This window comes from Cyprinus carpio, chromosome B20 (genome assembly GCF_018340385.1).
Source record: "Cyprinus carpio isolate SPL01 chromosome B20, ASM1834038v1, whole genome shotgun sequence".
Classification (NCBI taxonomy): domain Eukaryota; kingdom Metazoa; phylum Chordata; class Actinopteri; order Cypriniformes; family Cyprinidae; genus Cyprinus; species Cyprinus carpio.
In genome coordinates this window covers 8,489,166-8,504,278 of record NC_056616.1, presented here as the reverse complement: position 1 = coordinate 8,504,278, position 15,113 = coordinate 8,489,166, and the positions used below count along the sequence as shown (strand labels likewise).

Below are 15,113 nucleotides of genomic sequence, written 5' to 3'. Positions count from 1 at the left end.
ACACTTTGGCTTTATATCGCTATCAGAACCAATGGCGTGAGTTTGGGGGCGTGGCTACTGGTTTCTCGACCAATGAAAGGTGGGGGAGTGTTCGGGAAACCTGCGTGTAACAATCGTTATTTTTGCAGTTCCATTTCGTTATGCTAGTGGAGCAGAAAGAGCACACTTCAGCTTTAATGATTTTTGTTGCACTTGCAGGAAGTCGGTTCTGCTCTTGGCTGTGGATACTTTGATACTGTAGTGTTTTTTGAGGACATCAGTAGGTTGTTGCATCAGGGCTACAAACCCTTGGTCCCAAAAACAAAGACAGCGATGTTTCAGCGAGCGTCTCATAAAGGTGTTCTTTGTCTTTTGCTCGAGCTCTTTAGTTCTGGCTCTTGTGAAGGAGTGTCGGGTTCTTATGACTTATAAACAATTCATTATGAGTGCCAACTGCTGACTGAAGAGAACGTGCTGGCTGTAAAAACTCTTAAAAATCAGTAGAGAAATATTACAAAGACTAAAGACTCCACTGTCCAGAGAAAGCAGGGCTTGATGAGGAGATGAAGCCCTGAAAAACACCAGAAAAAACAATAAACAACACAACAACAGACACACAAAAAAAAAAAAAACAAACAACAACTACCTCCAAATGGCCACAAAAAGACCATACAAAGACACTGCATTTAATTTTTTTTTTTTTTTTTTTAACTGTTAAATAAGAAATCATGACTCAAAAACATTAGCCTAATATTTCTTATTTAACAGTAATTATTAATAACTACTATTTATTAAAATATAATACTAAAATATTAGTATCACTAAATATAGGACTATTTAAAATGACTAATTATGGTTAATATCATCATTTTAAGTTTTTAGAAAAATATAGGCTATAGGCCTCGTGAATATTCATAAAACTTGAGCAGAAGGAATTGGAGATTCCATTTATAAATCTATAAATGTCCCAAAGTAAAGATAATTTATGTGAGAATTCAGATTGCATAAATTAATAATAAAAATTGTCATTCACTCGTACTTTTTGACTTTTGTTCTTCTTTGAAACATAATTAGTTATTCTAATAAATTTCTCAGTGATTGTGTGTCAGTGTTGTTTCGTTCCCAGTGTTCTTCAGACAATTTTATTTTTATGAGATCAACAATATTTATTATTCTTTAAAACACATAATATATATAGAAAAATTTTAAAAAAAATACACATTTTAAAGTAAGATTTTAAAATATTTAAAGTAATATTTTAAAATATGGCAATATAGTTTTTATTAATTTTATTTCAGTTTTAGTTTTTTTTTTTTTAGTAGATACATCCTTAAACTAAATGAACATGAAAAGTGTTACCTTGGCAACTGTCTGAAATAAAATGTTTATGCTTTTGTATATTTTATTTTATTCCAGTGAATATTTAGTTATGGTTTAACTATAATAACCCCGATGATTTTAATGTTGAATGATATCCCGTACAAATTAAAGGAACACATTTCTGATTTGGTGTTTGGAAAGGAAGGTTGGGACACATTGTGACTTTGGTTTCTAATACTCCCATCCAGCAGGCCTACAGGAGAAATACAAAAACAACACGGTGCCATGCAAAATCAACTTTATAACAGAATATGATATTTCCACTGTGAACCGAACAGAAACTCCAGTGTCAAATAAAGCAATATAATTACATTCTGTGAACTCACAGTCCAGTCAAAGCTCTTTATTTGCTACAAAAATCATTTTATCAGTCACATAATACTCAGATATGATTTACTCCTTACTGATTTGAGGAGATTTGTTTATTAAACGGATGTGTTGGACCTTGGTGGCTCTGTGATGTCCGGAAGACATGGTTCTTTTGTCTGGATTGGTGTAGTGTTTGGTATTGCATCAATTAAAGCATTTTTAAATCAGTAATAAAAATAATAATAATAATAATTGATGCAATAAGTCAAATCATGCAACTCGATACACAATTACAAAGGGCTAAAACACTATAAAATGTATGAGACTATTTGATAATTACTGAAAATACAACATCATTCAGCACAATTGTTGGAGATTTCACAAATCTCTTCAGGGGCAATCAAAAACTACAATATTTACCAGAAATATAGCCAGAGATGAATCATATATTTGATCAAAGGCTCAGAATATGCTACATTGGATTGTTTTAACGGAAAATAATAATAGTTACAAAACAAATACATGACTTAATACATACTAAACTAAGACAATCTCCTAAATACTGCTATATACATTTTATAGACTTTTAGAGTGAATTCACAAGTTATTGTCATTTTTTTTTTTTTTAGAACAAGTACAAAAATAACACTTCATGGACCGTTCTGTTGTTTAAAACATTATGCATCTCAGAGACACAGAACAGGACACATGGCACTAACTCATTGCAGAACACTGAGACATGCTCCATAAATCAAACTCTGTATTTCATAAAGGCATGGAAACTGTCATGTGTCCAGGATAAGCAATACCAATCAGCTGGGCTTCTGCTTTGAACAAGGCTTTACTGGCTCATCCTTGTCATCAAGGCACACACTTTCACTTTTCCTTGGCAACCAGGTGTTTGTTTAGCAGCTCGAGCTTAGGAAGTGCAAACATGTGATACATGCATGTAAGAGCATCCAGCATGAACGAGTCGATATGGTGACAAACGGAGAACGGCGTGGAACGGAGGAGGGTCTTTATGAGTGTTTTATAGTGTATTTGCCTTTCTGGAGCTGAGAGATGTAAAGCTTTGATTTGCTGCCATCCAGACGTTTGTACCAAACTTCATCATGGTTAACAGTGGTTATTGTGGCACTGGAGGAAATAAAAAAGCAAAGCATTGCACATAAAATAATTCATAAACTTCTTGATATGTAATTGTAGATCCTAAAATGATTGAACTTTTTGATCTGTAAACTGCCATCGCGCTCTCCAACAATACTAAAAACAATAAAAAACTACATTACAATAAACTATATAATAATATGATTTGCTGCTCAAGAAACATTTGTTATTATTAGTAGTTTGCCAGCTTATATTTATAATATATGTATATATTAATATACTATATACTATATTATATATGTACTATATACTAGTACTATATTAATGTCAATAACAAGCAGCTCAGAAAAAAATGAAATACCATGTCCAGTTAGTTAGAATTATTGCATAACTGCATGGCCCTAAAATAGACACATTCTGCCAAATGTATCAATTCAACACTCTTAAAAAATGTCCAAATAAGTAAATGTAAAAGTCTTATAATTGTTTAAAATATATGTAATCATAGTAAATAATTCATGTAATAAAGCCTCGTATACTCACCAAGGTTTTATTAATTTGGTAAAAAATACAGTAAACAGTAATATTGTGAAATATTACAATTTTAAAATAGTTTTTGTATTTTAAAATGCAATTTATTGCTGTTATAGTAAAGCTGAATTTTCATCATCATTACTCCAGTCTTCAGTGTCACATGATCCTTCAGAAATCATAATAATATGATTTGCTGCTCAAGAAACATTTGTTATTATTATCAATGTTGAAAGCAGTTTGCCAGCTTTTATATATATTTATATATATATTCATTTAAAAATATATATATATATATATATATTTATTTATTTATTTATTTGTGCAGAAAGTATAAAATGATGGTAAAAAATTTATGACAAACAACTTAACAATAAAATTATTAATAAAAAAATAAACTAAAAAACTTTTCCTTTTTTTTAAAGCAATTTAAAAAAAAATACAAAAGAGAAACACAAAAGTTGACAAAAAAACACACACAAACACACTACACACACACACACCTGGTGGGGTACTCGTCCTTCCTGCTGATACATATGGCCTGACCCCGGCTGTACCATTTGTTGTCATAGAACAGGCGTCCATCCTCTGATCGGGCAACATGATGGTGTCGTTCTGGTTTCACAGGAGCTGATACACACAAAGTTCAGACACCTGAAGTGCTTTTCAGTCTATACAGGCTGGTACAGAGATTTTACACACAAAAATATAAAAAACAATGCTCAAAATCCTTCTTTGTTACACACTTTCAGAGCATGGAAAATAAGTATCAAAATATTAGATACCTTAAAAACCATTTTCTCACAAAAAGTGCAAAGTAACAAGTAGAAAAAAAAAAAAGAAAAATGCACCAAGGACTTGTATGGAGATTTTTCCCTGGCCTTCTTTTCTCTGTAAATTAAGGGTGCACACTATTGCTGAAAAACACAAGCACTACTTAGCAGTCAGATGTCTGTATGCACAAAGATCCCTAAACAAGGCCATATCTGCAGATGAACCTGTTTTTTTGTAGAAGCACTTTTTAAATTTGAACTAGCACCTCATTACGACTACACGTCATGTATGAGAAGCTGCAAAAGACACAGGTGCAAGTGGAATGCAAAAAACATGGTGGCATTATATAATGGGCAATATATTGCGTCACCAAAAATGATTGAAGTCATGAACATATAGTGTGCGATAAGTCAATATATTGATTATTGCGAGAGGCCTACTTACCATCTACTTTTACTCTGTGAGGACCCACTGAAGCCATTGCCTATGGAAAACCAAGTAGTTTATTAAAGGAAAACTAATATTTAAATAAATTAATACAGAAAAATGTCAACATATAAATGAACACGTGCAAGTTTTTCCAGGATACACCAAGATTTTTCTTTATAGCAATGATCTTCAACATGATGTCAGCCAATTTTTGCTTATAACAATAATGTCCAAATTGCAGACATTTATCATTATTATCAAGATTTTTAACATGTAAAAACTGAGATCAGAATGATATAAGAAATCAAAATAAATAAAGAGTTGAAGTGAAATAACCTTTCTTATGGCAGTCCAGTCTTCAAGTATATCCAGGTCTTGCAACATGTAAACAATGTATGGTCGTGGGACGGCTCAGGAAACCAATGTTATAGCAATAAGACAAATGACTTCAGATGAGCAGCACTAGCTACTATATAAAGGATATCTGACACAACCACAGGTTTCTTCTTCTTTCCAGGACTGAGGGGGTCCTTCTTTTTATTCTTCTTAGACTGCAGACCATCATTCCACAGTTCTGGTGCAAAAGCACATCAATGAATCATAAGTGAATAAGATATTTACATTTACAGTTTACCATCTGTATTCTACCTGAAGTTATATCTATGCTGTGTCTGTCCTCCTCCAGTCGTCTGATCTTCTCTTCCAGTTCACCCTGAACCGTGTCGAAAAGCAGGAGCTTCTCACTCTGTGGAAACACATCATGAATATTGAAGGTTAACATTAAACCGCAGTGACATATTGAACAAATTAAAGAAGCAGGGCAGTCTTTAAGCAGGAGAAGACCACCACAGATGTTGTCCTGGGCTCTGTGGATTTTACCTCCCAGTGCTGGCTGGCTGCTTGCATCTCACAGTCGTATTTGTTTCTGACCGATTCCAAGCAGAGCTCACGATAGATCCCTGAAATAATACACATGAGCAAACAGTGACTAAAGCCATCACAATACCATCAGAAAATCAGACAAACAAACTGATGATTGTAGAAAGAGGAAGTCATCATAATCTACACTTGCTAATATACTGTGTGCTGGGCCTAAGTCGGCTATTAACACCAGGATTTATTTATTTTTGTTATTTTTATAGCATAGGTCTTCAACACAATGTTTGCAACATTTTTGTCTAATTTGTATATTATATTTATTTTATTATAAATATTATTATTATTAGGCTTATCTTTTTGTGGACAAAAATGTTAATTGTTATGTCTAATTTGTAAACATTTACTATTATTATTCTTACTAGGTCAATCATTTTATATTTGATTTATTTGTGAAAAATGGAAAGAAGATTTTTTTATATAGCAAGTATGCATCAAATTGATCAAAAGTGACAGTAAACACACTTATTACAAAAGATTTATAATTATATTATTATAGATTATTATGGTTTATAATTATATATTTTATTTATATTATTACTACTATTATCATAACATATAAGTATTAGATTATATAAATGACATTCTTTTGAAAAAAACTATTTAGGTTTCCACAAAAACATTAAGCAGCAATTGTTTTTCTTTTGATATTTCAAATCAGCATATTAGAATGAGTTCTGAATGATTTAATAAAAAACAAATCAGCTTCACGTTACGGGAATAATTACATATTACATTTGAAAATATAATAGTGTTACAATATTACTGTTATGATCAAATAAATACAGCCGTGATGAGCTTAAGATTCTTTAAAAAACATCTTACAAAACCAAACATTGTACCAGCATCTACAACCAGTTAACCAAGGTTACATGTTAGCCGTAGATGCAAAATATAGGCTAATGTTTAATGTAAGCATTGTAACAGTATGTTAATATGGTACTACAGTACATGTTACAGGCCAAGCTTTAAATGCAATACTCCTGACCTGAAACAGGTTGAAGGCCACTGCTTTACAGTATAACGTAACAAACAAACACGATGACTGGATTCCTGTAAACTACTTCAGTAAGCCTTTACACGAACAGGATGTTCGTCCTGAGCTGACCTGCGACTTTGGTTCGGATCTGCATGTTCTCCTGCAGGGTGACCAGGGGCTCGAGGTACTCCAGAGCACTGCCAGCAATCACTTCTTGCAGTTTCAGATCCACCTGAGTTAGCCTCTCCTTATACAAACTAAAGAGAGTCATAACATACCAGCTGAAGTCTTCACATTAAATATGTGACCCTGGACCACAAAACCAAAAACTGCATCACCTGAAAGCTGAATAAAAAAGCTTCCCATTGATGTGTTGGTTTGTTAGGATTAGACAATATTTGGCCGAGATACAACGATTTGAAAATCTAAATACTGAGAAAATCGCCTTTAAAGTTGTGCAATGCATATTACTAATCAAAAAATACGTTTTGATTTATTTACGGTAGGAAATTTAGAAAATATCTTCATAGAACATGATCTTTACCTAATATCCTAATGATTTTGGCATCAAAGAAAAATCGATCATTTTGACCCATGCAATGTATAGCTACAAATATACACGTGCTACTTCTGACTGGTTTTGTGCTCCAGGGTCCCATACTGCAGGTTTTCATGACATCACTTACTGATCCTTCAGGTCTGTGAACTGCTTCTCAAGATTTGTCATCTCATCTAAACACTCCATGCGCCTTCTTTCACAGTCTTCATCATCCATGTCTGCAAGAACACCACCATCATCATCATTATTATTGCTCTCCCACACACAACATGAGGCTCGTCGGTCACGTTACCTGAAGTGTCTCCATCCTCAGACGCGCTCGAGCTCACGGAGTCCTCTTCGTCGGAGCTGCTGGCCTCTTGTTCCGGATAGTCCACGTCCATTTCTTCGTGGTTATTCTCTTTTCTATCCCGCGGGTGAACTGGCATCCTATATGAAATACTTGATACAGTAAACAACCCACCGAGACGAAGACGACAGAAGCGTCCGGAGAAGAAAATCACGTTTCAAACATGGATTCGTGGATGACCAATCATCAGGCTGCTAGACACGTGACTTCATTAAACCTGTACGTTCATTGGTCAGATTCTGTTCACGCATAATCCGGTGCATGATGGGATCTGTAGTACTTTAATTTGAATGGCCTACCAAAATTGCTAAAGCATCACTCACAACACACAAACACAGCTACTTTTATAGATATTTTGTGTAATTTTCTGTCAGGCAACAATCCAATAGTATATTTAAACATACATTTAAATTGAGTAATTTAGCAGACGCTTTTATCCAAAGCGACCTACAAATAAGGAAGCAATCAAAACCAACAAAAGAGCAATGATCTGCAAGTGCAATAAGTCTCAGTTAGCCTAACACTGTACACGTTGCAAGTTTTTAATAATATAATAGATAGAAAGAAAACAGATAGAAAGAATAGAAAAAGAACAGAGAAAACTAGTATTAGAGGTCTTTTTTTTATAGAAAACAAGCAGTTAGAAAATAAATAGAGTGCAAGTCATGTTTTTTTATATATATAAAAAAGGAAACAAATAGATAAAATAGAATTAGAATAGAAAGTGCTAGAGTTAGAGGGTCAAATAAAGATAACATACGAACATGTCCTGGCCAGGATTTCTAAATTGCCGAAAATGTCCGTGTTTGGATTTGTTTACGTATTGTTTTAATACTTGCTGAAGGTTATGATTGAAAAGCGGTTTGACCAATAGCGTGCAGGCATTGTACATAATCGACCAATCGTGGCCCGCGAGAGGGTGGGATCTAAGGAGAACGGTCACAGCAAGTAGGCCTACTACATATACTGTACGAGGACTGTGGAGAGCAAGTCAACATGAAAACAAAGCCAAATCTCGGACATTTTAGGCAACTGAGAAATCCCGGCCAGGACATTTCTAGAAAAATAAGGCTTTTAGTCAGTCGCTCTGAGATGTGAATGCGACTAAATGGAAAACAGCCCCCTCTAGATGAAGAAACGTTTGTGTACCATACAACTTGACTGTCAACCAACAGAGGACGCTGTCTGCAAACGTATTTCATCCACAATTCATTCCTTCACATTCCTTACACTGAGACAAATGTGTCTATCAGGCAACCAATAGTGCACTGCAAGGTCCTCACAATGTAATCCGCCAAAAATCACACACTCACTCTTTTCTGTTACTTATTTTCATCATGTAGCTCAAATATGATATGACCTTTGAAACCCACATTGGCCTTAAATATGAATTCTGAAAGTTCAAGCAGATGATAAAGAGGCGTCAGCATGAGGCTATTTTGCCTCCTCCGCTAACAAGCCACAATGCCACCTGCATGTGCTTAAAAATACTGACCAGAATCAAGTCATTTGCAAACAGTTATTAGTCAAATTAGTATATTTCACTGCTGTTGAAAAAAAAACTTGAAAGTGCATCTTTTAAACGTTAAGGAACAGATGCATTTTTGCAACATTTGAAAAAGATTCACTCACTTCTCGAAAGATTGACATCGACATCCAGCAATGCCTTCCCAAAGTGCTTCATCTACAGGTCAGAAATTAAAGTTAGACAGGATCCTGGCGTCAATAACTCTCAAAATATTGCAAATATATGTTTCATTTTATATTTGATACCAGCAGTGGTTCTCGGACATTTTTTAACTCCAAGGCCCATTATTGTCCATAACAATTATTCATATTTGTAAGTAATTTCCTCTGGCATTTCTGCTGTAACTGAAAATACTGCTTGTTTTAAAACTTTTTTGTAAAAATTATTATTAACAGTAACTAGAAGCGTTAATACATTTCATTTAATATAAATTAATCAATATTTGTTTTGTGATTCCAGGAAGTACAAGATACTATGCCCTTCGGTTAAAAAAACAAAAGTTATTGAGGGCGATTTAATTAAATTTTATAATGGCGGCAGGGAATGATCTAAAGATTTATTCAAAGATTTCTAGTCAATTCTGCATTTTTTGTCTTGTTCAGCAAACTCCAGTCAGTATCTCCTGTCCAGTCATCAGCCTGAATGGAGGTCTTCATGCTCGCCTGTCGTGTTCATGATGACCAACACTAGAGCTTATGTTTATGTCATCTCAGGTAAAACCTAAGCACTGTACAGTACACATGATTTACACTTAGGCCTACTGTCCTTCAATATCACACTGCATGATTGTTTTCTTCAGGCGGCTGCTGCTCTCTTCAGCCTACGGCTCAACCTGTGACCGAACAGGTTTCCTCATCTGTCAAGAGTGAGAGTGAGCAGAAGTGAGCACAGATGTTAGACATCAGTGATATACTGTAGGCTACCTTTGTGTGTTGAACTTGGCTGGTGATTTGGTTCTGATATCATGCATCTTCTGCAGCCCAGAGGAGACTGTTTCCAGCAGCAGCATCAGTATGCTTTCTTTATGCTGCGGCTGCTGCAAACCCAACAGAGAAAACAGCGAAAAAAACACACAACCCTTACAAACCACACACAAAACAAAAATATTGGAATATACTGGAAAATAAAGTGTAATATATTAAATAATACATTTCCATACATGTAAAACATGTGCTTATGTGTTAACTGTCACCCCCCATTTTTAAAATAGGCATTAAAGTGCACTATCCAAACTTAAATTGTTGTATTTTATGAACACTTTGGAATATAGATGTAAGGTTGGTCTCTTTTTAAAGATGAAAATTTGCAGATTTTGGCGAAAGTGGAATTTTTTCAAAAAATTGAAGTATTAAAAAGTTATAGAAGTTTAAATGTACTATAAATAAAATACGCTATATTAATTTAATTTTATTTTATTTTATTATAAATATTTTACATAACAGGTTTTACTCTAAAATTGGTATAAAATTAAAGCCTTGTGTCTAAAAAAGTTTGTTCCAAATTTGAAGTTGATATGAAAAAAATTGAGGTTCCTGTGAGATTTTTCTTTAGGGCGTCATACCCCAAACAGCCCACTGGGAGCCATCAAAATTCCTTTGAATTTTGTTTTATAATGAAGTTTTCCCCAGATTTTATCTGTCCAATTTTACTTCATACTCAAATAACCACCAAATATGAATCCTGAGACTCCAGACCTTTCCAATGATAGTTTGTTGTTGGCAAGATTATAAAAAGTTTTGATTCTAAAAGACCGTAATGCATTTTGTAATATGACACTGGACACTGCCACTAAGGGGGAGGAGACCGCCATAAGATTTTAACGTACCATTTCCATGGTAACGCAATGTCCGATTTCAAAATGGTTTTCATAGGATGAATCTTGGGCTTCTAAGCTTTCAAATGATATATAATTTATGATGATTGCTAAAAGATTTTATAGAGAAAAAGGACAACAAAAAAAAGAGCGCCAAGCTTCCAAACATGTAAAACAAGACATAAAACTCAATTTAAATAATACATTTCCATACATGTAAAACATGTGCTTATATTTTTTTATATACTGCAATGTGCATGGACCATTTATGGCTAAACTGATGCATAAAGAATTGGAGAAAAATTAAGACAGAAACCGCAATATACAGGTGCTTCTCAATAAATTAGAATGTCGGGGAAAAGTTAATTTATTTCAGTAATTCAACTCAAATTGTGAAACTTGTGTATTAAATAAATTCACTGCACACAGACTGAAGTAGTTTAAGTCTTTGGTTCTTTTAATTTTGATGATTTTGGCTCACATTTAACAAAAACACACCAATTCACTCTCAACAAATTAGAATACTTCATAAGACCAATAAAAAAAATCATTTTTAGTGAATTGTTGGTCTTCTGGAAAGTATGTTCATTTACTGTACATGCCAAATCCTGCTGGAAAATGAAATCAGCATCTTCAAAAAGCTGGTCAGCAGAAGGAAGCATGAAGTGCTCCAAAATTTCTTGGTAAACGTATGCAGTGACTTTGGTTTTTTAAAAAACACAATGGACCAACACCAGCAGATGACATTGCACCCCAAATCATCACAGACTGTGGAAAGTTAACACTGGACTTCAAGCAACTTGGGCTATGAGCTTCTCCACCCTTCCTCCAGACTCTAGGACCTTGGTTTCCAAATGAAATACAAAACTTGCTCTTATCTGAAAAGAGGACTTTGGACCACTGGGCAACAGTCCAGTTCTTCTTCTCCTTAGCCTCCTTATGTTGTCTGTGGTTGAGGAGTGGCTTAACAAGAGGAATACGACAACTGTAGCCAAATTCCTTGACACGTCTGTGTGTGGTGGCTCTTGATGCCTTGACCCCAGCCTCAGTCCATTCCTTGTGAATTAAACTCAAATTCTTGAATCGATTTTGCTTGACAATCCTCATGAGGCTGCGGTTCTCTCGGTTGGCTGTGCATCTTTTTCTTCCACACTTTTTCCTTCCACTCAACTTTCTGTTAACATGCTTGGATACAGCACTCTGTGAACAGCCAGCTTCTTTGGCAATGAATGTTTGTGGCTTACCCTCCTTGTGAAGGGTGTCAATGATTGTCTTCTGGACAACTGTCAGATCAGCAGTCTTCCTCATGATTGTGCAGGCTAGTGAACCAAACTGAGAGAACATTTTGAAGGCTCAGGAAACCTTCGAAAGGTGTTTTGAGTTGATTAGCTGATTGGCATGTCACCATATTGTTGAGATAGTGATTTAGTGGGTTTTTGTTAAATGTGAGCCAAAATCATCACAATTAAAAGAACCAAAGACTTAAACTACTTCAGTCTGTGTGCACTGAATTTATTTAATACATGAGTTTCACAATTTGATTCGAATTACTGAAATAAATTAACTTTTACACGACATTCTAATTTATTGAGAAGCACCTATACATTATAAGTTAACAGGTTTATATAAAGCTTTTGAACTTATATGAACTTTTTCACACTATGTTTTGCATAGCTAAACATTTTATATATAAAGTATGTGATTGTATAAGAAAAAAAGTGTTAACTGCAAACAAATATTATTTGATGTTTTGGACAGTTAGATGTCTTGTTAAAGGCATGGCAACATGGTGGATGAAAAATGGGATTTGACATACATAACTTAATCAACTGAGCATTTTATGTATAATATGTAGCACTTACAATAAGGTTGATTAGTTAACATTAATCAATGCATTCATTAATATTAACTAACAATGAGCAATACATTTGTTACAGTATTTATTAATCTTTGCTAATGTTAATTAATAAAAATTCAACTGCTCACTGTTAGTCCATGTTTGCTCAGGTCCATTAATTAATATTAACAGATGAAACTTCGGATTTTAATAATGTATGTTGCAATTAAAGTGTTAGTTCACCCAAAAATGAAAATTTGCCCATAAATTACTCACCCTCAAGTCATCCTAGATGTATATGACTTTCTTCTTTCAGATGAATCCAGTCAGAGTTATATTAAAAATTATCTTTTATCTTTCCAGCTGTTAAATGCAACTCAGCGGGTGTTGCATGCATCAGTCCAAAAGAAGTGAAATAAAAAGCGCCCATCCATAAAAAATAGTGTCTCACACGGCTCCGGGGGTTGAAAAAAGTCCTCCTATAGTGAATCGATGTGTTTTTGTGAGAAAAATAATCATATTTAAAACGTAATAATCCATTTAATGTAAAATGACATATATAATGGAAACATATTGTTAGGTGTTACCTATATAGCTACAAATATATGGATAAATCACAATGTATATATTTTCTTCACAACAGCGTACATATAATGCACATGTTCCCATATAAATGTAATTATCCATAGTAAATATGTTCAAATATATTTATATACTGTACCATATCTTATCACATGAACATCTATATATTGTGGATTACTGAATATAAAATTGCATACATCCATATTCTATGTACTAATAAATTGTCACATATTTTAAATATACATGAAAAGTGGGAATTCCTTATTATTTAATATATTGTACCATGTTATTACAATATGTTATTTAGTATATTTTCAATATACATAAAATAATTTAATATATTTATTATTAATATTAAAGGAAATATTTTCGTTGCGTAAGGGATTGTGGTTTAAAAAAAATGATTTTTACTTCATGATTTTGTTGCACTGTCAAAATGTCTCACTGTTCTGATGCTGCTGTTAAGTTAGTGTGTATGTAAAGACTGAAACAAAACTTATATTATGATATTATAATCCTGGCAAAACAGCATTTTTAATATATTGTAATTCATATACAATTTTAGCTTACTTACTTTCTTACACACTAAAACCATTTCAAATCCAAACAGGGTAGCTTAAATATTATATACACCCACACAATACAATTATATAAAAACTGTATCACACATTGTACAATATATGATTTTATGTTGATTTTAAGTTGTAGTATAACTACAGCATCTACAAAATCTGCAGATATTCTTGTAGAAGAGACCCTGTGAATGGAAAGTCTTTGTGACCTTTGCTCCACACTGCATCACTTACAACACGTACTGTATAATGTTTTCCTTCATAACAAATATGAAGACCTTTATATTGTATCATACACAAATCATAAGATCTGCTCTTGCTGAGTCATATGAAGACGTATGGCAGGCGTAAAAGTGTGGAAAAGGCCACTGGGTTTTGTTGTGTCACATACAGAGAATACTCAAAAAACCGACGCTCATTTAGCATTTTGCATCATCACACCATATTTACAGGAAACTGCTGTCCGTTTTGAAAATATGACAAACTGTCTTGAACTGCTAAGTGCTTCATGTGTAAGTGTGATGTGTATCATGATGTGATAAAATATGTGTGGCAAACAAAAGTATGTGAGGGAAACAAAACCTGAAATTAAACAGGACATTTAAGGATTTTAAAATATTTTGACAAAGAAAAGTAGATGTAAAAATCAGATGCAAAAAGAAAGAAACTGATGTACATTCCCTACAGTTGAGATACAAAATGAGCAAAAAATTAAAAATATTTATGTACATTTTCCAATTCAACTTCGTATTCATTGTTTATAATAATAAAAAAAAAAAAAAAAAAAAAAATTAATAATAATAATTATTATTATTTATATTATTATTATTATTATTTACAAACAAACAAAACCTACCCGACATACAAAAAGAACAAAAAAGAAAAATATTTATGTACATTTTCCAATTCAACTTTGTATTCATTGTTCATAATAATAATAATAATAATAATAATAATAATAATAATAATAATAATAATAATATCAACTTATTATTATTATTATTATTATTATTTACAAATAAACAAAACCCCACAGTTGACGTACAAAATGAGCAAAAAAAGAAAAATATTTATGTACATTTTCCAATACAACTTTTTATTCATTGTTTTAATAATTTATTATTATTATTATTATTATTTACAAACAAACAAAACCTACCCTTCCCCACAGTTGACGTACAAAAAGAACAAAAAAGAAAATATTTATGTACATTTTCCAATTCAACTTTGTATTCATTGTTTATAATAATAATAATAATAATAATAATTTATTATTATTATTATTTACAAACATACAAAACCTACCCTTACCCACAGTTGACGTACAAAATGAACAAAAAAGAAAAATATTTATGTACATTTTCCAATTCAACTTTCTATTCATTGTTTATAATAATAATAATAAATTAATATAATTAAAAAAAAAAAATAATAATAATTAATAATAAT

The 15,113-nt window shown here is 32.8% G+C and overlaps 1 protein-coding gene across 1 annotated transcript; it reads right to left on the bottom strand.

Annotated features, from left to right (window-relative positions):
- Positions 1-1,580: 1,580 nt before the first annotated feature.
- LOC109052568 (breast cancer metastasis-suppressor 1-like protein-A) lies at positions 1,581-7,526 on the bottom strand. Its single transcript, XM_019069988.2, has 10 exons — positions 7,276-7,526; positions 7,111-7,201; positions 6,554-6,681; positions 5,389-5,468; positions 5,158-5,254; positions 4,994-5,083; positions 4,846-4,910; positions 4,525-4,564; positions 3,810-3,936; positions 1,581-2,805 (listed from the first exon to the last, which is right to left on the bottom strand). Exons 1-10 carry the CDS (start codon positions 7,409-7,411, stop codon positions 2,688-2,690), a joined length of 972 nt encoding a protein of 323 aa, XP_018925533.1. The 5' UTR covers positions 7,412-7,526; the 3' UTR covers positions 1,581-2,687.
- Positions 7,527-15,113: the final 7,587 nt, after the last annotated feature.

Excerpts from the sequence above, each read along its gene's own strand:
- LOC109052568 (XM_019069988.2), bottom strand. The coding sequence starts at position 7,411 with ATGCCAGTTCACCCGCGGGATAGAAAAGAGAATAACCACGAAGAAATG. Across the intron at positions 5,255-5,388 it reads CAGCCAGCCAGCACTGGGAG|AGTGAGAAGCTCCTGCTTTT; the intron begins GTAAAATCCACA and ends GTGTTTCCACAG. Across the intron at positions 5,084-5,157 it reads CAGCATAGATATAACTTCAG|AACTGTGGAATGATGGTCTG; the intron begins GTAGAATACAGA and ends CTTTTGCACCAG.